Source organism: Euleptes europaea, chromosome 2 (genome assembly GCF_029931775.1).
Source record: "Euleptes europaea isolate rEulEur1 chromosome 2, rEulEur1.hap1, whole genome shotgun sequence".
Lineage (NCBI taxonomy): Eukaryota > Metazoa > Chordata > Lepidosauria > Squamata > Sphaerodactylidae > Euleptes > Euleptes europaea.
In genome coordinates this window covers 69,386,207-69,412,656 of record NC_079313.1, presented here as the reverse complement: position 1 = coordinate 69,412,656, position 26,450 = coordinate 69,386,207, and the positions used below count along the sequence as shown (strand labels likewise).

Sequence of the window (26,450 nt, the reverse complement as noted above, 5' to 3'; positions counted from 1 at the left end):
TGAATGCTATCGCTTCCCCAGCCACACAACTGCTATTTGCGAAGGGAAATGCAAATGTGAACACCGTATGCGCAGACAAACCCAATAGGTCACTCAGACATTCTGCTTCAGAGCAAACTGTATATAGATGTAAATTCGGTAACCTGTGTCTGGACGGAATCATCAATATGCCAAAAAGAAAATCTACCAATATAAAAAGATGGAAGACTTATAGAGTCAGTAACCTACAACTACAGCTTCCATCGCCGCTGCCTATAACCAGCTGAGGCCGCTCTCCAGAAGGGAAATGAAGCCCTAAAGATAAAGCAGAGACAGAAGTCAACTTTTGGAAACCATCTGTCTTTTCATGGCAATTTCCATGAATTAGGAAGAGTAACGAAGACAGACAGCCGTGCAGGTCAGATGAGGGTTTGCTGCCTCAGTACTAAATGCTCCCCTCCCCATCAGTTACTCTCTTTGCCCCCCCTTCCCCACCCCCAAAATCAGAAAATCAACCCAAGCCTTTATTTTTTTAACCAGAATTGAGCCTAAGCTTTAAAAAAAACAACCCAGCTGAACCCAAATTAGAACAACACCACAAAAAAAACAAGGTTCCTGGTTCAAATTTAAAGTTTAATTGTGAAAACTCACTGGCTCCAGGAAAAAGGATCCACAGTTAACCCATGACAACAAGCGCAGGTATTACCTTTTTCCCTTGGGTTGGTCCAGGTTTTTGTCTCCCGCAGTTTTCCAGGCCTGGGAAGCAGTTTGAAGGCCTCAATCCACTCCAGCAGAAAGACTACCAACACGCATTCTGTTGGAGGGGACAGCAGCATTTCTGTGCAGAGGAAAGTGTTCCCAAATGCTGCTGTGTCCAAAACATCCTCTGCAGTTGTTCATGAGACCCTTTAGTTGTAACCTTTGCCTGAAGGGTCAGTCTCTGCATAGCTTTTCCTCTAAAAGCGTTCCCCCTTCAGCTGCTTCTGTGACTATTAGGTCTTTAGGGTCCCATGCAGGGCAGAGTCTAGCAGACTCCTGATAGCCCTGCCTTTGAGACAAGGGAGAAAAAACAGTCTAAACCAGGCCTGCACAAGCAACCTGTGACTCTCCAAAACATGTGCAAGCAATATATGGTAACCTGCCAGGTGTTTTTGGCAGTCTCAGGCAGGCAGCAAAAACAGGAAGCTTCCCCCAAGCCCAGAGTGAGCTCTCTTCAGCCTGATGGCGTCACAATTGGTGCAGGCATGGTCTGAGATTAAGTTAGACCTATTAATTTTCTCCATTTTACAAGTCAACATCATAATATGAATATTATTTAGGTTTTCCTAAGTCAACTTAAACAATTCAAGTGGTGCCAGACAAATCGCTTAACCTTTATTGGAACTACACTGTCAGCGACATCTGAATTTGTGCAGAGGTTTGACTCCTTTGCCTATTTCAAGGGGGGGGGGGTGGATTCTGAACTCAATCACAACATACAGGAAGCATATTCCTCTCTCTCACTTTCCCTTTTACTCTGATTTCCCCAGATCTCCCTATTCTTAAACAGAGGAGTGACTCTGTCAACAAATAACATCCAGCACACAATACATGTTAATACAAGATTGTGACAAAATACCAGTTTTTCATCCTCATCCTCTCCCACCTAGCATCGTCCACTTAACACAAAAACATGTGATACCATAAACACAGACACATGGGCACACAGAGAGTTACAACTGCAATCACTAAAAGATATCATTAAAAGTCTTTAGAGAGAGGGTCTATATTGAACTTGAGCCCCGACTTTAAATATCTCATATATTCTGTACGCTGCCCATTAACTGCAGTTGCAGCAACTCCAAGCTAAAGCAGCATCTATGCAAATATGTGGGGAGGAAAGAGGGACTTCAGTCCTCTCTCATCTGGCAGTTTTTCCTGCTGGACAATATCCCCTTCCCAGCCACTTTTCCCCATCTCACGGGGTGGGGGGGAGGGGGAGATGATAAAGCTATGAGGAAGGAGAACAGTTACAGGGGTTGTCAGCAGAAAAACCATCTCCAGCTGAATTTTGTTTAAAGAGAGGGAAGACACACTCACGGCCCTTAGAGAAAACATATGCACACATGTGCACTCACAGCATCATGTGTCATATGGCTCTCACTGGCCCTTGGAAAGAAATGCAGCCAATCAAACCAAAGCACATTTCGCTCACCACAATTCCCAAGCCTATACAGCATGCTGTAGAGAGCACAAGCTCTGCTGAATTTCTAAAACAACAAGTGCCAGGGCTTCAGCCTTCTTGGAAGCGGACACTCAGGCCTGAAAATCCACTCCTCCAGTCCCAAGCTGTATGAAAATTACTTGTGGTTAATCTATACTGAGAAAAAGGCACTTCACACATGCTAAGAGGGTGTCTGTGTTTTGATCTAGGACTAATACAGTTGCCAGCTCCGGGCTGGGCAATACCTGAAGATTTTTGAGGCGGACCCTGAGGAGGGCAGGATTTGGGAGGGGAGGGACTTCAATGCCATAGAGTCCAATTGCCAAAGCGGCCATTTTCTCCAAGTGAACTGATCTCTATCGGCTGGAGATCAGTTGTAATCCCAGGAGATTTCCAGCTAGTACCTGAAGGTTGGCATCCATAAGGACTAGTCTCTCAAACTCAGCTTCCAAAAGGCCCACAAAATGCTTTCCCCCCTCCCAATCCTTGCATAGCAATCCATTGATTTACCCTTTCAACAAACGCTACAATGAAACAGACTGCCATTTCCAATTTGCTAATGGACCAACAAGACAAGCAGAAATTGGCCCATCACAGGCCAGAAAATCTCAGGCCAGGGTCTGAACCTTATTTTTCCAGTAATGTCAATTCCACCTTAAAAGCAGTCCAAAGCACAGAGAGGTAAATTTCTGCAGTTTTCCTGATGCCTGCTGAGGGACTTGGAAAAAAATAGCACAAATCCTTAGGTCGATGCATACATGACTTCCTTTGAATCATGTCAGGCATAGAAGAAATATGAATTACAAAGAATGGCGCATAGTCAGATGTAACCAGTATAAAAGAACCATTCTATTAATGCACATGTGTGATGACTAAAGTCAACTTTACACCCCACCTCCTCTTGAAACATACAAAAATTGCTCCAACATGTAACATGACGCACACACACCCAACCCAATCAGTATGAATTTTGCTTTGGAGGTAAGGCAGAGAGATAACAAGGAAAAGAGACATAGTTTACAACTGCATCTAGCCAGCCTCTTGCAATGAGTGCAAGGATGCAGCAACTTTTATCTGGTGATTTTAACAGCCTAACTCAGTTTAACAGCCAAAACACAGACCCTTCCTCAACCTCTAGTCATGCACCCCCAAGTCTACTAGAAAAAGGGGCATCACCAAAAATGAGCTGCCATAGCCTAGCACTGCATAATAAGCAGCAGTGGAAAACCTTCAACTACAGGGACCTCTGGGACAGTCTGAAAGCCACACACCCCACCCCGTTATGCCCACAGTATTAAAGACAGTCAATGACACCCCCTCTCCCAGGCCAGTACACAGGGGAGGCCCTCTGAAAGGCAGCAGCAGAGTCAGAGAACCAGACACTGCCTGCGTTGCTTATGGCTCTCTTCAGTGATCTCTGTGCTCTGCCCGTCCCACAAGGCGCCCCATCTGCAATGAGCAGGAAGATACCAGAACAGGGCAACGTGGAGGGGAAGGGGGAGAAACGTGTTACATGGCTTCCTTGTGTTCAGGGAGTCACGCTCCCTTCACTCGCGCTCCCGAGCCCTGCTTGCAACCTGCAAATGACATTTCTACAGGGCTGCTTTTCCCCCCTCCGATCCGCAAGGGCACGTCTTTGACTTTCGAGGCCGAGAAAATATTCAAGTGCTCCCAACAAAAGCCGAGGCCGCCTCCAACGGCAAAGCGTGCCGAATGGTCAGGGCAGCGGCTACTTCCCTTCCTCACTCCTCCCACCCTGCTGTGTCAGGGCTTAAGGGGGAGAGCTTGCGACGGACCTCCCCATCATCCCGTCGCCAGGGTATAGCGCGCCTCCCCTCCCCCACAGCGAGCCGTAAACCAACAGCCATTTCAGTTTAAAGAGACAGGACCCCTCCTATGCCTCCAGCCGATTCGTCTCTGGTTGCAGCCATAAAATTCCTTCTGTCTCCTCCGCCCCGACATCCTGACTCTTACAGCCTGTCATCCCCACGCTATCGTGATGCAGATTCCAGAAGAGGCAGCCTCGCCATCCTGCGAGGCAAGTTGCAACAACCTCTTCGCTTTCAAAAACTGTTCTCAGAAACGTACAAACCCGGCCGTTTTTGTTTCGGTCTTTTTTTACACTGACTTGACCAGTTTCGGCCCAATTAGAAAGCCAGCTCCTGATCGTGGAAATACTGTCTGGTGGCAGTATTTGTATGTGCTTGTTGCCTGTTTACTCAGAACCTGAGGAGCAAGTTTCGCAGCCAGCTCTGATAAAAGGAGCCAGCAGCGGCAGATGCTATCCGAATCTCACCCCAATCATGGCTGTGGACAGACTTGCTGACTCATGGGAAAGAAACATGGCTGCCTTCAAATTTAGTAAACTATATCTTGAGTGAACAAGACCTGTTTTCATAAGCTCTTAAAAGGGAATCAATAGTCCGTCCCTAATTTCAGGAGCCAATCCTTCCAAATATTAAGCAGAAAGGTAACATTACAGATCGCTCCATGTCTGCGTTCTACATACCAAAGAAACGTGTTCGTACATGAAAAGAAAATGGAGCCAATTGCCATAAGTGGCAACAGCTACTTAGTTATACCCTCTGCCTCTCAAAACCAAGTTTAGTGAGTTTATCTTTAAAATGTTGGGAGTTCATTCCCTTTCCTCCCTGAACATGCAAGAACCTGACATAAAGTTTTACATTCTTTTATTCTAATATTTTTAATCATATCAAATATCATAAGGATTTACATTCTTTTATTCTAATATTTTTAATCATATCAAATATCATAAGGATCTATATTTGAATGGAAGAGCAGGATATAAATATTTTTAATACAAATACACAGATATCATTTGCATACAGGGCATACACCTATTAGTTTAGATTAAGTTCATGGTTTTAATTGTATATTTTAACTTTATACTATATGTGTCCATATTATACGTTATTAGCCGCCCTGAGCATGGCTTTGCTGGGAAAGGGCAGGGTATAAATCAAATAAATAAATCATTGCAGTGATGATCCAGCATCCATGCACCTACTTTGAAGAGATTGTAGTCTTCTTTAAATGGGAAAATTATGTCCTGTCTCCAACCACACAGTTAAGAAATGGCCCCAATTTTGTTTCCTGTGGTCAGCAGCCCCTCAGTGGTAGCTGCTATGGGAGAGGGGAACTCCATGGAAATCATCACTTAGTCCAAGAAAACTTATGATGCTCTTAAAATGGTGGGATGCTGTCCATTAACTTTTCGATTTTGATCAACTGATTTATTTACATAATTTTTGTATCCCATATTTCTGCCCTCGCAATGCTCTTAAAATGGTGGGATACTGTTCATTTACTTTTTGCTTTTTATTAGTTGATTTATTTATGATTTTTGCATCCCACATTTCTGCCCTCATAAGGGCCCCCGAGGTGGCTAACAATTTAAAACATACACGATAAAATTACATTTTAAAACCATTAAAATCAACCCTCCTGCCAAACACATATCTTTAAAACAATTTAAAAAACAGAGTTAAAAGACACATAAAACAGAGTTAAATTACATTGATTAGGATAGAGGGGTTATTGAGAGAATGCCAAACAAAACAAGAAAATATTGTCGAAGGCTTTCACGGTCAGAGTTCATTGGTTCTTGTAGGTTATCCGGGCTGGTGACCGTGGTCTTGGTATTTTCTTTCCTGACATTTCGCCAGCAGCTGTGGCAGGCATCTTCAGAGGAGTAACACTGAAGGACAGTGTCTCTCCTTCAGTGTTACTCCTCTGAAGATGCCTGGCACAGCTGCTGGCGAAACGTCAGGAAAGAAAATACCAAGACCACGGTCACACAGCCCGGATAACCTACAAGAACCAAAAAACAAGAAAAAGTCTTCACCCAAATCAAATCACACCTTAATTTGGCATAAAAAGGTACATAGTAAGGTTAAAGGATATTTATAAACTTTTGACAAAGATCTTCCGTACAACATTAAAAGTTAAAACTGTAATATAAATCCCAGGAAGCTAGCAGCCCCTGCAGTAACCTGGGGATAAATATCACTTAAAAGAAATCGAACTAGCTCCTTATCAGTGCCACCAGGGCAACCTGTCAGTAGGGGTTCGATGACCTGTTCCCGTAAGTCTTCACCCACTGGCGGAAGACAACAGCAAAGGGGGACAGATAAATCTCCCTGGGAAGAGCATTCTAGAGCTTTGGTGCCATGACTGAGAAGGTCCTCACCCAGGTTGCCACCCATTTAATCTCAGAAGGCAGGGGCACCTGATGTAGGGCCTTCAAAGATTACTACAGGGGTCAGGCAGGATCGGCAGTCCTTCAGGTATATTGGTCCCAAACAATTTAGGACTCTGAAGGTCAACACCAGCACCTTGAATTGTGCCCTGAATCAAACTGAGAGTCAGCGTAGATGGGCCAAGACTGGACTGATATGGTCATTGCAACCCACTCCAGTCAATAGCCTGGTTGCAGCATTCTACACCAACCGAACTTTTCAAACTCTTCTCAAGGGCAGCCCCACATAGAGCTCATTGCAGTAATCTAATCTAGATGCAACATATCACCTGTACGGCTGCAGTCAACAGATCAGTTACATTAATCGATTGCGCTCAAATTGTTAAAGTCTTATCTATTTAGTGTACAAAAGATATTTAGAAATCATTACTTTTTAAATACTTCCAAAACTATGTTGGATCAAATTGTTGAAGTCTTATCTATTTAGTGTGCAAAAGATATTTAGAAATTATACGTTGGATGGGCACCATCTTAGAACAGCACAAACTGTCTAGACTCAGCAGCCAACTTTGATTTTCTACTAGCCAGCCGCAAAATCCTATCTCACTACAATATTACTTGTAACAATAAGCTCTTCCTTGTATTAACTGTATTATATGAAAGGGAAGCAATGTTTTTAAAGTATCAGAATTACTATGTTCAACCGTTCTTAAAAGTGTGAAAATGTATTTATTTTTCAGTTGTGATTAATTTATTAACTTTGATCGGTTTTCCCTTTCAAATTCCTAATTTTTTTGTCAGAAGTTTCATAATTTATACCCAGGCTCAAATACTGTCTAATGTGTACACTAATTCACAAATGCATACAAGCCAGTTACTTGGGAATAAGCGCAAACTCTTTCTATAATATTATTGTTCGAGTTATGTCAGAATATATACAATATAACACACAAAGCAGAGAGAGTCTGTATGGAAGGCAGGACTTATATTAGGCCTAGGTTCGAATCCTATTTCAGCCAATATATCCAGGAGGTAGCTTCGCCCAATCATTTGCAGAAGGCTCATTTGCAACCCCCCCCCCACAAACCCCCAACAATTGTAGTTTGTTGTAGATACCTTCTTTGGAGCATTAAGCATGTTATATGCCTGCTTTCCCTACTCAGATCCAGATATCTCCACCTGTTATACTACAAGTGCATATCAAGTGCAGACAGAATGGAGCTGTTGCAGTTAGCTGATGGAGACACACACCCTGATCCCACTTTTGCTTCTGGTAAATAGGTGTGGTGTAGAGGTTAAGGTGTAGGAGTAGAACCAGGTTCAAAACTCCCCTTGCACCATGGAATCTTGCTGGGTGACCTTGGGCTATTCACACACTCTCAGCCCGGACCTTGGCTAGTATTTAGATGGGAGATCTCCAAGGAATACCAGGGTTGTGACGTGGAGGTAGGCAATGGCAAACCACTTCCCAACGTCTCTTGCCTTGAAAACCCTACATGGTCACCATAAATCATCTGTGACTTGATGGCAAAAAGAAAAAAAAAGCTCTGTGCACCATTTCCAAAACATGCAAATGCCAATTCTGAGCGCAGCGAGAAACAGCTACACCATGAGAAGCAATGGCTTTTCAAACCACCCTCAACTTTCATTAAAACACTAGCCATTTTCAGCCCTCTATCTTGCTTATGCTTAGGCATGCCTTAAGACTACAGGCATTTCTTCGGGTCCTTATTACCGTTACCCCAACAGTGCTACTGTTTTTGTATGAGACAGCAGAGAGGCTTTCAGAGTAGAAAGGGAGTACAGAAACATACTGCAGAAATTCTCAAGGTCACGGGGTAGTAAGTAGCAGAACTGCTAAGTTTTCCACACTACAGCTCTCCCCATTTATCTCTGTCACTTCAGAGAACCACACTCAACTCAACAGAGCAATCATATTTTTTTGCGCTTGTGCACGCCCCCAGCAAGGTGTGGGATAGGGATCAAATTTTTAGAACGAAAGAAATGACCGCTTGAGGGGAAGAAGAGTCAGTCCTCCCCCATCATCTGTTTCTGCCAGCAAATAATACACACATCTTGTAAAGGATCACAATGGATAGCCGTGTTAGTCTGTCAATAGCATGTTGCTTATGAAAGCTCATACCCTGCCAGAAATTTGGTTAGTCTTTAAGGTGCTACTGGACTCTTGCTCTTATCTACTTCTTGTAAAAGAATCAGACACAGAGTGCGGGGATGGGGGGCTAGCATCAGCATACCCCAAAGTGAGGCAGCTAGCTAGACCCACGGTTGCTGTCCCCACCAACACTTGCCTGCTTGCTCTTTCCTTCCTGCTTGCTCGGAAGCCCACCCGCGCTCACAGCTACTTGTGCTGGCCAGAGCAGTTGCGAGAAGGGAATGAGAGTTTGAATGTGTACAAACATTGCCTTTCATTCCACTTATATGTTTCCCACCATCATTACAAAACAGGCAAATGAATGTACAGAACCAGTAAATAGTCAAGCTTCCTAGGACCCAGTAATGAATATTCTTAGATCAAGAGATTGTGTTTAAAAGAGATGCAGAAAATGTGTTATAAAAGGTAGGAGAAAATCCAAGCTTCCAAGGTAAGGAAGGAAATGATCAACAGAACAGGAAAGTCCTAGTCACATTCGCACATGTTGCACCATCTTAAGACAATCTTTAATTGCCAGCTGCAGGAATTGGAGGGACTGGTTTCGCCTGAATTCTGTTCCTTATTAAGGAACATTTCTCATTGCTGCAAGGCCTTGGGACAAAACCCTTGTTTCGATAGTTTTAGTCCCACAGCAGTGGGAGAAGTCTTCCCTAGCTTTGTGTGTGAATTGCTTGAGTTTCTTTGTTTCCCTAAAGGGACCACAGAAAGGAAATGAAGGAAGGTTTACAAGGTTTGTATTTACCTAGTGCTACAAATCTGTCAGCCCCTTAAAGAGACACACACACACACATCCTTTCACAGACAAACTGGGGGAGGGCAAGGAAAGGGGATCAGCACAGAGGCACAAAACACATCATGCACTGAGAGGCCGAGAGACACTAGACCGTCTCAAAGCCAATCCAGACCAAGTGCCTGATTTTGCATGCTGCCCTGAAGCAAAATAAGGGGGAGGAGGGAATTAAGGGGGGTGCCCATGACTTGTACAAAAATAAGCAGGCTTTTATGTAGACAGCAACATGGTTCCCTAACTGGCTTTGTTTCTCAAGCCAGAGACTCATCCCCTTCTAATGATGATCAAAGCCTGCACAAAAAGGAGCCACAGAGGCAGGGAATTGGGGAGGGGGGGGGAAATGACTCACTTCTATGTCACTAGCATCTCAGCACTACACATCCGTTAGCTAAGACTATTCAGAAACATCTTTAAGCGGCGAAAGCTGGAGATAAAGAACTGCACAGCTGTCCCCTCCCCATGCCCTCTCTAACAAGCAATCCAAGCCAACAGCAGATTACAAGTGATCTCCAGCAAGTCAGAGTACAAAGTGAGGAAAGGGAAAATATCCAGGCCAGATCTCTGAACAAGTGGTTTAGTCACTATGCCAGGAAGGCCAGCTTGTAACACCCACAGGATCACAGGCAAAATGATCTGCCATACAAAGAGCTGCAAACACATGCATACCCTAGCCCCCCGCCCCCATTCTCCTGTCCCCAGACAGGCTATGCCTTTACTAAAAGAGCATGTTATTACTAGACACTAGAGTCTGCTCTACAAAGGTTAAGCACCCATCCTCCTTCAAGAAGACAGATATGTAACACCACCTCACAAAGTGAGGGCTACCTCCTCTTGTACATATCACAAAAACATTCTATGACTGACAGAGGGGAAAACTAAGCAGTCCAAAATTCACCACAACCCCTCCCCCAAAGATCTGCCTGATGGAAACCCCTTCCAGATTTAAAGAGAAAAACTTCAGATCTTTTGTGGAGAAGCTACATTTTGCTGCCTTCTTTCACAAAGAGAAAGTGTTGTGGGGTAGGGGAACAGTGTGTGTGTGTGTGTGTGTGTGTGTGTGTGTGTGTGTGTGTGTGTGTGTGTGTGTGAGGGGGGTGAAACGTCTGTTTCCATTTGAAACTGTCAAAATTAGCATTCAGTAATTAAAAATCACACCCTTTCTCTTAATAACCTAACCAGCATGATACAATCAGGTTGTGCCAACTCTTTAATCTAATTGACTAATTACAGATTTTAATTTAGTCAGTTACTGAACAACTGTTGACAATTTGTTTTCATTAGGGACAGACCAGGATAAATATTTAGGCTCCCCAATCACAGAGACTACAGCGTAAGCGCTTTGCCATGACCTCTGGTTTAATGCTTTCAGGGCTTAGTCAATATCAACTAAAAAAAGGAAGAACTGCTTCCCAACCACCACACATTCTTGCAGCTCCTGTGCAACCCTCGAATGCCAAAATAACTCCTGCTTTAAGGACACTAGTTCATTCAAACGACAAATAGGTGCTTGCCTCTGAAGCTACAAGGAAAGCTTTTAAAGCAGGCCAACCTTCGACAAAGAATTTAGATGAATGAGGGTGTTTTAATGATGCATTTTTTCACTTCTACATAGCAAAGTCATTACCTTGCCACCGGTTTATCTGCTACGGATTATTATTAACAAAGAGAGAGTCAACAGAAGCTCCTTTTTGAAAACCAAATTAAATACACTTAAGTGCCCACCTTGGAATAAAGAGGATCGTGTGGGTTTTTCCGAAGTACAAGAGATAATTCTCACATGCAGTTCCATGCACTTCTTATGGAGTGCTAGGGTTTGTGATTAGGCACACTTCACCAGTGTATGTACACATTTGAAAAACAAATACACACATACACACCTAAGCATGCACAGTCACTTCAAACCTCCTAGCGCAGGAAGTACATGCTGTACATCTATTACTGCCTGTCATTAAATTGTAAGATATTAAGTATTCCCAAATATGCAGGTTTGAGCAAAACCCAAGCAACATTCTAGATATAGGTTTTCCTTGCCGCTCCTGTCTCTTCCCAGGAAACAGATAAGATTCTTCGCTGGTAATAAAACTAAGCCAGGACTCTACAATTTACTTACTGTGGAGGAGGGAGCAATGAACCATGAGTAATTTTGGGATTACACAGCATACTACTGCTGCTCCTCCCCTTGAGTAAATTTAAAAGGAGATGTAGCTGTCATAGACCAACAACTGGATTCAGCGAACTGTATTTCAGGCTTGTCTTCCATCAGAAACTTCTCATTTTTGCCTATTCCACCCTCCCATGGCTGACCACATCCCACCTGGAGTTGTTCCTGGGGATCAAAACCCAAACGCAGTGTTTTGAGGAACACAGGAAGTGGCATCAGGAGGCAGGAAAGTTGCATTCTCCATGTGAGTTTGCTAGACAACTTCGTATACATCAGTCCGACATGGATTACACTCATTAGCAGTAACTCTCCCAGGCATCATACAGTGGTCCCTTTTGGTCCAGCTACCAGATATGCTTTTCGGCAGAGACTTAATCTCAAATTATGCGTGAGCAAAACATGTGCTTTACCATGGAGCAAAAACCCAGTCAAACACATGAAGCTGTCTTATACTAAATCAGACCCTTGGTCCATCAAAGTCAGTATTGTCTATGAGTAGATAATGAGTAGACTGGAAACAACTCTCCAGGGTCTCAAGCAGAGGTCTTCACATCACCTAATGCCTGATCCTTTAACTGGAAATGCTGGGGATTGAAACTGGGACATTCTGTATGCCAAGCAGATGCTCTACCACTAAGCCACAGTCGTGCCTGCTATCAAATAAATTATCTTCAGAGATACAACGGTGTATCTTTAGAAGAACTGTAGCAGGAGGGAGATAAACCCCCTACCCCTTGCTTCAGTCTTTACCCACCTCCCATATGCCTGAGTGTGAAATATACTCCCAAGGAGTAAGTGGGAATTCAACCTATAAATAAGCTGTTCAGACATTTTGCATGCACAGTTTACTCCTCTCCATGTAGTGTAAAAAGAATATTGTTCAGTTTGCACTTGAATCACCAGAAATTTAAACAGTGCTTTATACAGAAGAATGACCCCACACCTACATATAAATATTTAATGTACCCTGTGTTCCTATAGCTTAAGGATCTATGTGCCCTATGCACTCAAGGTGTCATCCCACAATCCACTGACAGGAACAGCCAAACTTTACATAGGTGCTCACAATTTTCTTTACTAGAAGCTTTCTACAGATGAATTAACCCCTTCATCACAAATACATCTGTAAAACACATTCTACTGCCCACAAGTATTGATGATAAAGGAGTTCATGATTGTAAACCATTTTGCACATTGTTCGTATTAAAAGGAGCTGGAAAGATGATACTAAAAAAACTGGAGCTGAAAAGGGCTTAAATATTCATTAAACTAAACACACAGCAATGTTGTGAGTTGAACTCAACATTTCTCCTACCATTACTTCATAAGCCTTCCTTCAGTAATTTGCTTCATCGTCCAGCTGCTCTTGAAATTAGAAAATATTTTTCATACACTTAACCTGTTCTGTGCATTGATACAGAACATGCAGTAAACTCCCTTCTGGCTCCTTGGACAAACATACCAACTTGCGCTGAAAAACATTCCTTTCTCAAAAATTCTTTTTCCTATTCTGGCATCTCAGTGTTCAGAAGATGCTTGTCCCCCTCCCCCCAAGATATAATACTCTAGCCCTGTTCCGAATAACCAAAGCCTTTCTGTTCCATTTGTTCATTTGTTCCATTTGTCCAAAGGTCTATGCACTTGCACCAGATGCTTCAGAAAACCGTAAACTGTCCCAGGGCTTTCATGGGTCAAAAATGTACCTTCTTTGTTTTCTGAAGTTCCCAGAAGTTAGGCTTCAGGGACATTCCAAGCATATCCTTCAGCCTGCTGAGAAGACACCAGTTGCTTGATCTGGACTTCTGCAACAAAGCAATGCAGGCACTTTCTTTGCTTTAAACTGTGACCTGTTAATTTAATTGGTTGCACCAACTCTTTCAGTCATTACCACCACCAAATTCCTGTTCACTTATTACATATACACTTTTGTTCAGTACACTTTCTAGGTTTACTAATCCAGTAATTCCCAGTCAGTCACTTCATGTGTTACTTCTCCCCATAGAAACTGTTTTTCCCCATGGGAAACAACGTGGGGACTGTCTTTCAGAAGGCCAGGCAGAAATGTTCAAGAACTGCCAAACAGGATTGTGAGAGAAACAGCACAACATGTTGAAGGGGTGGCCTTGAGGTTCAGAGATTCATGCCACAACCCCCAAAAAAACATAATTTGGTTGCTGTTTGCTCGCTCAAAACATGTTTAGGTACCACTCTTCTAACTTTCTCATTAAGTCACATAGCGAACGTAGACACACCCAGCAAAAATAAGTTTAAACACTCAAAAGTAGATGCACTGGGGGGTAGGAAAGCTGACAAGAATCTCTCACATTACAGATACTATCCAGTAAGTACTGCTGATATTCATACAACCTCACTATACTGCTAATAATAGCATCACTATCTGGTGGGAGAATTGCATTTTGCTAGAGACAAGACACTGCTGCTTGAGTGCTGGGGAGGAACACATGAAGCTGCCTTATACTGAATCAGACCCTTGGTCCATCGAAGTCAGTATTGTCTACTCAGACTGGCAGCGGCTCTCCAGGGTCTCAGGCAGGGGTCTTTCACATCACCTACTTGCCTAGTCCCTTTAACTGGAGATGCCAGGGATTGAACCTGGGGCCTTCCGCATGCCAAGCAGATGCTCTTCCACTAAGTCACGGCCCCTCACCGAATGCGGAGTTCCACCTACAGACATGCTACTTTGGTAAAGACACTTGGTTCGCCTCAAACAAATGAATGACAAGTAGCTCTTCTATTACTTTCCTAAACCCTCATCTGTACAAGCTGTTGGAAACACATGGCAAAAGCAAAATCTAGACACTTGAGCATCCTCAAAAGATGAACCAACTTTGTATCTTTGAAAAGTACCAGCATATCCAATAAACGAATGACAAAGTATGTAAATTTGGGTTACAAAAGAATTATAAGAACTATTAGCAGAGTGAAGCTGGAAAGCGATCCTGATATGCTGTGCTGAGCTCATACCCCAGAAAAGGTAGTATCTACCTCAGAGATCTGGGTTCTGAATGAATACCTGCTAGTGGTCACGATTTCAAAGGCACTCTCTATTGGATTAGATCTCCCACAGTCAGACCACTATAGGAGGCTGAAATGCATATGAGCTTCATTTTAGCAACAAGGAGGACCCATTGTGAAGAAATGGATTCTTGTCACATTCTCCTAGCAATTATGGTTAAGTCATGTAGAAAAAAATATTTATGTCACACCCACTGCTTCTGCATAAGTGAGCAACTAAATCATTCTTTTTTTGGAAGATTATAATTAACTATTTGACACAAAACAATGTTTGGAGATTTTTTTTAAAGGAAAGTTTAGATTGTATTAAAGAAGTTTTTAGTTTTAGTTTTTTGTTTTGGTGAAGCAAGCAGACAGGCTGTGGCAGTGTCTGGGAAATAGAATCTTTCTGGCACTGCCCACCAAATCTCTCAAAAAATTCTTTGGCTGGACCTTAAAATTCTAAAATGCATATTTTTCAATAATAATAATAATAATAATAAAATTTTAAATATTTATTCCGTTCTTCCGAAAGACTAAGATTACCAAGAGGTCAGTCACATTTTGTAATCTCCATGTGTACTTTTAAAAATATTTCTTAAAAAACCTCCTGGGTTGGAAGCAATTCTGAGTTTTTGCACCGTCTCTCAAAGTTACACTCAGAGGAGGCTGTGCAAACAGAATAATGCCACAAAAAGTATGTAGCGACAGTCAACTAGATTTAAGTTCATTTTCTGTAGCTGGAGGCCAAAATCGACTAAATTGGTTCTAGTGATCAAGTTTTCTGCAATTCCCCATTCTGTGTATTAGCTATTTGACAGAAATTCACTGCGGTATTTAAACTGGCAGTCATCACAGCTAACTCAAATTGTATTGGCTTTCACAGTGTTGAAACGCTGAACTGCAATCATCAATCGGCCAATTCCAAGATAACGCGGTGGTTGAAATTCCCTGTCATGCTGTACAATCCCTTTGTAGTTCACCAGCTCAGAAGATGCACAATAAAACCGGCAACAAGAGCGTCTGGCAACACCGCCACAATGTAATACGAGCATGCTTACCGAGGGGCTTTGCCTAGAAGCAAGATAAGGGCAGCCGTGCCAACAGAGCTAACCCTCTAGAGAGAGTGTAACATTTTCTTTTGGAAATGCACAGAAATGCTGAAATTGGAAGCACATTTTGGATCTCTCCCCTCTCTCTCCACCACCTGATGTTTTCACCAATCTAAAACCACTGAAATGCTGCATTAAAAACATGAAGATCGACTGCATTTCTTCTCTATCCAAAGACACTGGGAGAACTGAAACCAACTCTATAAAACTCAAGCTTTTAAAAAGAACTTTATTCAGGTGTTCAAATTAGCCTAGGTTTTTAACTAACTTTAATATGTGCTTCTAATGCAATTCTAGTGCAGACAGAAGATGAATTAGGTGCCTCCACACATCACAAAAGTCAGTCTAGAAATACAAGAGGCTGGGACTTAAGCTTGAAACATACTAAGGCAGCAGAAATGGGATGTTGACACACACTGGGCATTAAGTAGTCCCCTTTCCTCATGCTATAAAGCAAAAAAAAAAGTCTCAGAACACAGATAACTGTCCTCAGTTTCACGTTCCCAGGGTTAGCTGTTTTCTGGCACAAATTTGGTCTTCAATTCCCCTGCAGCGGGCAGATTTTAAGTTTTTTTTTTAACCGGCACTTGGGGGTATTTAGTGTTTAGCTCACAGTGAAAAAAGCACCAGTTTGTGTGGTCACCAAACATTATACACCCATCCCCCTTCGCTACAAGGTTCCTTTTTCTCATTATACGGCGGCTCGCAATTCAGCACCCGGCGTCCCAACATCTAGAACTCCTATCAAAGTTGTCCAGTACGGCTCAACCATCTCAGTACTCTCCTGAATCAATTAAGACGCCAAAAGCCAAGGAGAGTGAAAGCTTTTCGTTGGGGTTGGTATATTAAAAATGATCTTTGGGAAATCTCCTTGCCACTCCTGCTGCTTCCATTTATCGTATAACTGTATCGGAAAATGAAATGGAAATACTGCCTCATGGGCTGCTAATGTAACCTGGTTGCCCATTCTTTGAAGCAAGTACTCCCCCCAGCCTACTGATCTGGAGAGATTTGCTTCTTACACGTCCAAGTAGCCACACCTCAACCACAAACAATGGGAAAGGAGCATGCAAAGGAAACAGTGCCAGGTTTTAAATGCACTCACCATGAACAGAATGTCAGTGTCTGTCTTTCATACACCATGGGCCAGGCACTTTCAATGTTAATATTTTCACAAAGTAAAGAAAACACCCTGACTCTAATCTTTATCGTTATCAAGAAAAAAGGAATTCACAAATGCATATAATCCATATCTTTAAATCAGAGAAGTCACCCAAGAGCTAGTAAAAACTCAAACAAGATTTTTTACCAATCATTCTGGCAACACGTAATAGCAGTTTATTTTTACCCCATCTGCCACATTAGTCATCTGTCCACTCTGATCACAATTTGCGTAGGTCTCCAAGTGAAAAATCTTTTTTAGACTGTAAACAGCAGTGGCCATTAACATGTTCTCACAATCCTGCATGGTCCTCCTGGAGTCTCCATTTAAGTCTCCACACTGTGTCATTCCAAATCACACAGCCAACTTTCCTCGGGTCTGGTTGGGAGCCTTTTCTGAATGAGTCACCGTTCATTCATCAGCAGTTCAGAAGGCTGACCATTTAAACTACATGCAGGGGGATCTTCGACCACCAGCCTCCACTGGGGCCCTTAGATAGAAGGAAAGCAAGAGCAAACAGATCCCTCTCCTATGTCAGGCCAACAACAATTGCTCTTTAAGCCCAGGCTCCGCTTAGTAAGATTTTTATGTAAAGTGTTCCTCTGTTTGACACTTGGTCCAACTTCAGCACTAGGCATTCTGTGCAGGGAAAGCAAGTTAAATATCAGGAAAAGTGGGAAGGCTCTATATTTAGTCCGATGTTCTTTAATAGCCTCAGTATAACGAAGCCTCGTTCCTCCACCACCCAACACACCCTCCTATACAAATTGTATTTTCGTCACATCAAGATACATATGGAAAGATCAGGCAGCAACACCTCCCTTGGCAGCAGAACTGTACTCAAAACACACACACACAACTTCACAGTGGGTCAGAGCTAAGACATCTGCATTTTATCAGTATGCGCTTAGCAATTATGAACCATGTACCGTGTTTCAAAAAAACAAACTTCTATCCACACACAATACAGTCATATAACATACTATAACTCGATTGCTTCCTGGTCTCATTAATGAAAATACAAGACATACGGCTGTTAGAAAAAGCATTGATTCTGCACGGGGAAAACCCCATCTTTAAAGACTGGTGAATATATATAAATAAAATAACACTGTCATGGTTATATATTGCTAACTACTTTCAGGCCGACAGTCCTTTACAAATAAACAGTATAATGAATTGGGGGGGGGGGAACAGGGTGAACAGAAAATCTTCTTATCAGTCTTCATAATAAAACTAAAAAGGTAAAGTACTTAGGGCGGTTATGAAACTGTATTACACTGAGAATTTTTTAAAAAACACAATCAGGATTGTGTCTATTTGCTGTAAGCTTAAAGCAACATGTATTAAAGAAGTTTATGCGCATCATCTAATGCACTCATGCCTATTATTAGAATTATTACCAAGCTAAAAAAGATTAATTTCTCTAAATACATCAAATCCTCAAAAACTATTACAAGGCTACTGCTAATGTAACATGAATGTATCCTGGATGCCAGAGCTGCCCCTTCACACATGTGTTGCTCTGCATCCCTACCAAGGCTATGCCAAACTCTTCCACCAGCTCTCACGTCACCACATAAAACTGAGAGGTTTTACAAAGGCCACTGTAAGTCAGAAGCAGTTAGGGTACAAAAGAAAAATGAAGATACCCAACACACAGTGGGAAATTAATTATACCGTATAAAGCTGAAGTCCCTAATCCTAAACACATCTATGGGTATGTTGGCCCCACTTCTGTCAGAGGAAGCCATAAGCGTGTGCTATCAGGTTTTGAAGCCATAAATACCCTTTCAAGAATCGCCTCAGACTGACACTTGCAGGGACCTAGATGCAAGTGGAGCAATTTGTGGGCCATGTGACTATCAGGGCTTGAGGGAAGCAAGGGGAGGCTTGCTCCCACTAGGTTTCAGTCTCCCTTGCTGCCATCTCCTTGCTGCCATCTCCTCAGTGGCAATACTATTTGAGAGCTGCCAATTAGGAGCAAGCAGAGGAAGAGAGTACAGGGGGTGGAGGCTCCTCACTGTGGCATAACCCAGCCTCTTCAACGTAAGTCTTTTCTGCCTTGGAATTAAGCCAAGCCAGAAGTGCCATAGCAGAACGCAAACTCATGCTATTCTGATAGGGGAAGGACCAGAATCAGGAGTGAAGCCACATTCTGTTCCCACTCAAACAATATTCCTGAAAGCAGCAGATTGCCTTCCCATTCAAGTGAATGGCAGCCATTCACTGTGGAGAGAAAACACTAGTCCTTAAGGACATTATTCGGGTTGGGTCAAAACCCTGCCTCTCACCCCTGGCACTTACTTTCTCCTCTATAAGACAAACGCTACCCATGAGTTCTATGGAGAACATAGGTTGAAAACCAAAGCACACTTGCAAAGGAACAAAAGCAGACCCATACGTAGGAGCAAACAACAACTTGCACTTAAATCTGAGTGCTACAGTCCCTTTTTTCAGCTGTGAAGCTTCCTGCTAACAAATGGAGTAACAGCATACACTTCGCTGTAAAAGCGAGTGTTTACGTCCACAAGTCAGAAAAGTAACTTACAAGTCTGTCCACCAAGGGTAAAAGAATCTCCTTAGGGACAGGATCACACTGAAAATACAAAATCAGATCAATGCCTGACCCTCTGCCAACTTTCTGGGAAAATACGGTCCCAGATTCTGGATGCAGTGGCATCAGCAGGGGATAAAATTCAACTCCAGTTAGTTATAATGGAAGAATTTACTTTATAAAGAAAATTTCACATCTCAGAAGGATTTAACACAACCACCATAAACACTGAACGGCCACACACGTTTCATGGATCCTTCCATGTTTTGGAACACTAGGAAACCATATTACAAGAGAACATTTTACTGCCTCAGGGACTAAGGGTTGAGAACTACAGCCCCCACGGTCGGGATCCTAAGTATGCTTGCTCAGAAGCAACAACCAATTCACATGCTACTCGAGCAGCTGTGAAGCCACCATCCTCTTGCCAAGTCTTACACTACTCCTGCTAACAAAAAGCCATGGGAGTTGGGCAAGTGATGCAGCTCCTTCCACTAAATGATTACTCTTTCAGTGAGTGGTAGAAGTGTCAACGTGGGGAAAAACCGCATAATTCAAGCAAGCAACCAATGTGGTTCCTCCTGACAGATGCTATTGGAGAGGCCTGAAGCCAGAGCAAAGGAGGTACAGTAGTTCCCACGGTATTTGTAATTTATGAATATGGCCTAAGATTTACTGAATTGACTAGGACTTCCTTCCAAGCAAATGTGCTTTGAACCAGGCAGCCCAACTCATGCCCAACTCCTAATATCTCAATTTCTATCCTGCATGCTATTTTGAGGCTCAATCCAATAGTAATTTGTAGAAGAACCAGCAACTCACTTTTCATCCACTGTAATCCAGTTTTTGTTACAATTTCTGCAGTATGCTTGGGCACTGGAAGACAAAGTCAATCCAAGGGGCACTGGTGAGACAGAATTCCTTACCAGCAAACCTTACTTTAAGCAGCCATGAAGTATGTCATCAGAACACTATACCTCCTAAAATCTACCTGCTCCTGGGAATCGGCTCTATGCCATCACAGGTAAGCCAGAATTTATATATCAAAGCAGCCGACAAGTCAAAGTTTATCCAGAACTGTAGAGCAGAATTAGCTCGGGGCAATGTCCCCTCTAACAGGATAGGGTCAATGAAAAATCTTCTAGCATAATCCTCCTTGGGATCTGTAGTTCTGTGGTTATTCTGAAAACATTTTGTTCTGTCTAAAAAAGCAAACTCCTGATGCTTGTACCACGTACCTGCTGTGTAACCTCAGGGCCCCAAGTGTTAATTTGGAGAATAAATCATTTACTGTTTTAGATCGCAAAGAGAAATGCAAGATTTGTGCACCTGAAGTAAAACACTGGACGCAACACCCAAGATCCTCTACAAACCATTTTGCAGTGCTTTCCCCATCAAAATGAAAGAAAAGACAAGATGAATGAAGAAAAATTAAAAAACCTTTATACTGATATTTTGAACCAAGGCTATTTGTCTCTGTCTCTCTCAAGCAACCTTCGATTCTCTCTCTCTCTCTCAAGCAACCTTCTGCCTCTTAAGTACAAGCAGGTCTTAAAGAGCTTTTAGATTACACTCTCCTTTGGGGGGAAAAATAGATGATTAAACATTCAAATACAGCTATTTACCCATGCCAGAAAGTTTGCAAATGAGATTTCAACACCATAAGTATCACCACTTCGTCACCTTCATTTTCCTCACTATGAACCAGCAGGAGGATGCACAACCACGTAACCGGACCAACACGCGCTGCCTTCTAGTACTCAAGGTAAACGTCTGAACCACAATGCCATAGCTGTGACTTCATGCAATACTACTCAGCCAAATCTGGATGGCCGTGATAACACCATTCTTCCCCCTATCTAACTCCATTTGCTTTGGTGTGTTGTAGCAGTTGAAATTTAGGGCGAGAGGATTAAAAATTTGTTACTCACATAATCATGAAAGGCTTTTGCTTCACTTGAGTGTTCACAAGTATCTCGCCTTTCAGGAGCTGCACAGTAAAGGTCCCAAAATACACTGTATAGTAAAAGGAGAGAGAAGCCAATAACTATTATTTGTACAACATACAGTGAATGTACAATAGGCTTAATACAAACACTCTAACCATTCCAACAATTCAATAACAAGCAACACTCCTTTGCCTTATTCAATTGTTAGCTGAGGAGCATTAAACATGTTCTGTAAGAGGAACCCCCCTACACACAGCTAAAGATAGAAAAACATGGAAGTTACAGGCATTGAGTATGCTTTACACACTGTTTAGTGTGTCTAATAACTAATACTTTCAAAGCCACTCAACACTCATCTTTTTCTAAAAAGAGAGAGAAAGATCTTTGCCCTTGGTCATTAGAAGATGTTCCTCATGTTAAAATTCTACCATATTTTATCTTTGTTGTCAAACAGAACCTCATGTTTGGATTCCCGAGACACTACTGTGCATACAATTGTGCTTTTATTCACCCTCATTGTCACAAAATGTGTCTGACTGAAGCTGTTGTGTTGCTCTCTCAAACCTGAACACATCCCCTCCATACTTGGTCCTGTCTTCTAAACCAGAGCACAATCCATCAGAGCCATTTCTGACATGAAATGCCAAGTTGTCAATACAACATTGATTTCATCCTCAGCCTTGGCCATTACAAATATATAAGCGTCACCATTACTTAAGTTCACAATATCCAAATTCATGGTACACCCACCATGTAAATAGCTCTCATTACTCTGAACTCTGAGTTAAATACTGATTCAACCTTCCCATTAATAAGTAAGATAATTTAGAGGGGAGTTAGAGTGTCAGAAATGACAGGGGGAGAGTATTTGATATACATGGCATATGCAGGAGCTGTAAATATGTTAAAGACGAGTAACAATTCAAACAGCGTTAACGTTACTTGTAAGTTGCATTTTCCTCTAAAAGTCTGTAGCAAACTACAGACTCAACAGCAAAAACTTCACGAACTTTCCTTCTCAGAACAAAGAAGCTCTCTCGGTTCAGTTTAATCGCCAACCTCTTCTTACTCAGTTAACTATTACCCAAACAGCAAATGGTACTACCTGCTTAAGCAACATGTGTTCCTCCGCTCTCCACCTCAGCACACTTGATCTTTCAAACCAAGCCTGATATCAGGTATTTCATGCTGAAAGCATCCTGTACTGTATCGAACTACACTGGCACACTATCAATGGAACCCAAAAGTAACTCTTCTTTAAATCAATGGGATTTACTTTCAAGAAACATGTTCAGGGCCAGATTATAAGAAACACTCCTGTCGTCTATTATCAACTTTCCAATCCTAAAAGCGTGTGAGCTTAAGAAAAACAACCAGCTGCACTTTCAAACTTTAAGTGAACCCAGAAATCCATTCAAAAGATTAATAATTATCTTCCCAAAATGGGATTTTTTAATAACCCAGGAAAATTCTACAAAATACAAAAGTGTACAACTCTTCCTCCAGGCTGCCACAAATTCCTACCTTTTCCTGACAACAGCCTACTTGGGGGGGGGTGCAGTTTACACCTATCAGCAGCACCCCATGAGCCACTCTCATCCACCCCTTGTTGACCCTCCTTAGGGCTAAAGCCACCCTGCACTACCATCTTCAAGGAACTAAGGACAACCTTGTGCCTTTGTATAGGATGGTAAGAAGAGAACGAGAAGCATTTACTCTGGACAACATAGGCTCAGCTCCAAAACATTTCATTTCAAGACATTTCCCTCCTTCCCTCCACGCCAACTAAATACTACCTAGGATGACGAGACTGCAACTGTATCTATTTCTCAACATAGAAACATAAGATCAAGCCAAAACTTTTGCCTAGGACATTCTTTCCCACTTACAGACAGTTAAGCAGTGAAGTTTCTATTTTGGGGAAGAGAAATAAGCAGCATGCTCTTACCACCACCATGAATGTAAAAACCCTGGAGGTTCTCCTAGCGTGATGTTTTTTTCCCATCGGATCTGCAAACAGCAAAGCATGCCAATAGGTTAGGGGCAATACCAAGTGGGGGGAGGGAAGATGTTTCTGCCCCCCCCCGCCCCCTCCACCGCTCACCTCCCCTGTCCCCAAGGCGGCTGGGAGGCCAACTAGCAATAAATGGCAAAAGGTGATAAAAAATTCAAAATGGAGACCAGGGAGCCTGCTTCTGAAAACAAAGGCTATCTCAAGGGGGGGGGGTGAGGGGAAAGGGGTCAAAAGTAAACAAGAGTCACTCACCTCTGATAAAAAGGTCTGTGCTGATTTCTGTGCTCCTACATGCAGCAAGTACTCGTAGACATACAAAGCTAACCTGCAAAAGGGCAGAAGAAGAGTGGGAGGAAGAAAGCCGCCGCCGCTGCCTGGAGCAGGACTTGGTGGAATTGTCCCCCCTTCCACACCGAGCCCCCCTCGAGCGAGGGGACCAACCCGGTTCAACCCCAGGAAGCCGGGAACTCTGGCTTCCTTCCTGTCTGGGCCCGGAGCGAAGCCAGCCCTCGCCCCCCACGCCCCCATCCCACCTCGGAGAGAAGTTGCTCCTAGTTGGGCGCAGGAAACCCAACCAACTTCTGCAGGCACCGCGGCCGGCGCGGCCACCAGCATCCCCGGCCACGCACCCAAGCCTCCTGCAACCCAAGGAGCCCTGGCTGCCGCAAGGGGCTTCCCCTAACGGTGCCTGGCTGGGTCGGGGATGCACGGCGCCTGGAAGGGAGCTGCCCTCCCCCCCCCCAAAAAACCCCTCTGTTGCCCACGCTTCCGTGCCCCCCCTCCCAAACTTGAAGGCTGTCGAGGTGAGGAAGACTACGAAGGCGGTTACCCGTTGCCCGGACAAAGCCCTTCGCCCCTTCTGCTCGCACCGACGGACAGGCGCTCCAGACAAAAGGACATGATGCGGGCTTCCATGCTTCCCTCCACCTTCGCGTGGAGCCCCGCTCCCCAGCAGCCTGCTCGAGGGGGGCTCTGCTCCCTTCCCCCCCCCGCCGCCCAGCCCCAGATCGCAGCCTCCCGAGTCCCCCCAAGACAATGAAGGGGACGCGGGGGGGGGGGGAGAGGACGCCTGCCGGAGGAAGCCGCGCTCATCTCCCCGGGGTCCCCCTCCGCCGCCCCGGCGCTTACTTTTCCCGAGCCTGCCCGTCCGAGGGCACCGCCGAGCCTTTGCCTTTGGCGAACATGGTCCGCAGCGAGGACGAGGCGACGAGCGGAGCTGCTGCTGCTGCTGCTGCCTGCACGGCTCCGACGCGCTCCCGAGCCCCGCTCCTTCGCCCAGCCGCGGCTCGCCCAGGCTCTGCCGCCGCCGCCCGCTGCTGCTGCTGCTGCCACCGCTGCCCCCGAGCCGCACTGGTCGCAGCTGTCAAAGCCCCGGCCGCGACCCCATCGCCCTGCCCCTCGCCTCGGCTCCGGCTCCGCTCCCAGCTGCTCCTGCCGCCGCCGCGGCTGCCCCCGGCTCAACCGAACGTGGCTACACTAGGGGAAGGAACGCGGCGGGCGTCAACGTTCCACAATGGATACATCCCCCGGCCAATCGGCGGCCGGCCCCGCCCCCCAGCAGCTCCCTTAAGGTGGCGCCGAGGGAGAGGGGGCCGCGCCGCGGCGGAGGCGAGGGCGGCCGCTCCGGCGGCTTCCTAAAGGGCCCGGCTCGCCTCCCCGAGACGGGAGCTCCACCTCCCGCCGCCTGGGGCAGAGCTGGGACGCTCGCTTTCTTGCTCGCCCGGCGCCCTGCTCCGGCCAGGTACCCTCCCCTCGACCCCGCCGCCTCCCGCACCTCCTCCCGGTTCTCCAGCGCGGCTGGGGGTCCCGTCCCCACGATACGCTCGCGTGCAGTTTCTGGGGGCCGGCGTCCCGCCCGTGCCTACCCCTGCCTGTTCTCCCTCCGCGCCTCTCCTCTTCCCGGCCGCATCCTCGCGGTCCTCTTTCGGGTCCGCCGCCTCGGTTCCCCGTGGGCGCCTCACCTGCCCCCGAGCTCACCTGCTGCGAGCCTCCGAAGAGTGCACAACACACCCGCGTTTGGCCATAGCCTCAGGATCGCAGCGTTGCGGAGTACAAGTTCCAGAGGAGGATTTGCCTACGTATTTTGAAGGCACGCCTGCCGGGCGAGTGGCTTACTTAAAAGCCGGTCCTATTCGACTCGAGGAGGGGCTTACTCCCGAGTAGGGGTGCCCCTCGGGTTTCAGCCGAAGCATCACCGTGGTGCGGAGGGATCTGACCTTTGGCAGCGGGTCGGCTTAAATTTGGGCCTCTTTGGTAGCTGGGTCACGGCTCAACTTTCCCAGCCTAATCCTAAACACACGTTACGAGGAAGTAATGCTGACTGGGTTCAGAGGGGCTTACGTCCAAGGAAACACCATTTAAGATCACGCTGTAAGACCTCTTCTTGGTCCTCTGAATTCTCCATCCCTCTCACCACGCTGCTCACTTCGTCCCCTTGAGGCTATTTTGGCTTCACCTTGAAGGGGAGGGGGGCACAAGGCCTCCTCCCCGCTTTAGAGAAGTTGGAGTGGGTGGTGTTGGTGGTTTTGCTAAAGTCGTTGAGAATAAATGTTTCCTTGTGTTCGCATCCCCATAACACGAGGACCTATGCAAACGGCCAGGGGAGAAAAATACAAGAGATGGGGGTTTTGAGGCAGTTTTTCCTTAAAAAGAAAAGGGTAAACTGTATAGGAGCCGAAGGCTTTCACGGTCAGAGTTCATTGGTTCTTGTAGGTTATCCGGGCTGTGTAATTCCAAGACCACGGTTACACAGCCCGGATAACCTACAAGAACCAATGTATAGGAGCCCTTCCCAAAACACCGGCTTTAAACTATACAAACCCAGAGATGAAACTGAACAGCGCCGTGCGTGACCCACGAAAAGTGCCTCGTTTCCTTCGAGCAACAATAACTCCCCACCTCCCCATCCCTGTTAAATAGTTAAAGACCGACATTTGCGGCTCATGTCTTTCCTGAAGCCTAAAGTTAAAATCGCTTGAGCTCCTGGAATGATCCCCCCCCCCCGGTTTAAAATAAAAAGCCTATTGGTGCTTTTCTCTTTAAATGTGCTGTAACCCGTTTGCTACTGTCCCTTTAAAAAAGGCAAGCTGGAAAAAAAGCTGTGTGAGTGCTGATTG

The 26,450-nt window shown here is 44.7% G+C and overlaps 2 protein-coding genes across 3 annotated transcripts in view; one reads left to right on the top strand and one right to left on the bottom strand.

The window, feature by feature from the left end:
• Positions 1 to 5,097, top strand: part of MRPL37 (mitochondrial ribosomal protein L37) — a 195,331-nt gene extending 190,234 nt beyond the window's left edge. Inside the window, exon 8 of the mRNA XM_056844770.1 lies at positions 5,087 to 5,097. The gene's annotated coding sequence lies outside the window, so the exon portion shown is untranslated. The remainder of the gene's footprint in view (positions 1 to 5,086) is intronic.
• Positions 1 to 24,557, bottom strand: part of SSBP3 (single stranded DNA binding protein 3) — a 200,159-nt gene extending 175,602 nt beyond the window's left edge. Inside the window, exons 1-4 of one of the 2 annotated variants that reach the window (XM_056845567.1) lie at positions 24,463 to 24,557; positions 23,587 to 23,659; positions 23,269 to 23,330; positions 21,303 to 21,387 (exon numbers count right to left, since the gene is read on the bottom strand). In XM_056845567.1, the coding sequence (XP_056701545.1) occupies positions 21,303 to 21,387; positions 23,269 to 23,330; positions 23,587 to 23,659; positions 24,463 to 24,518 (276 nt within the window). In that variant the 5' untranslated portion in view covers positions 24,519 to 24,557. The remainder of the gene's footprint in view (positions 1 to 21,302; positions 21,388 to 23,268; positions 23,331 to 23,586; positions 23,660 to 24,462) is intronic. The other variant, XM_056845568.1, reaches the window with a different exon arrangement.
• Positions 24,558 to 26,450: the final 1,893 nt, after the last annotated feature.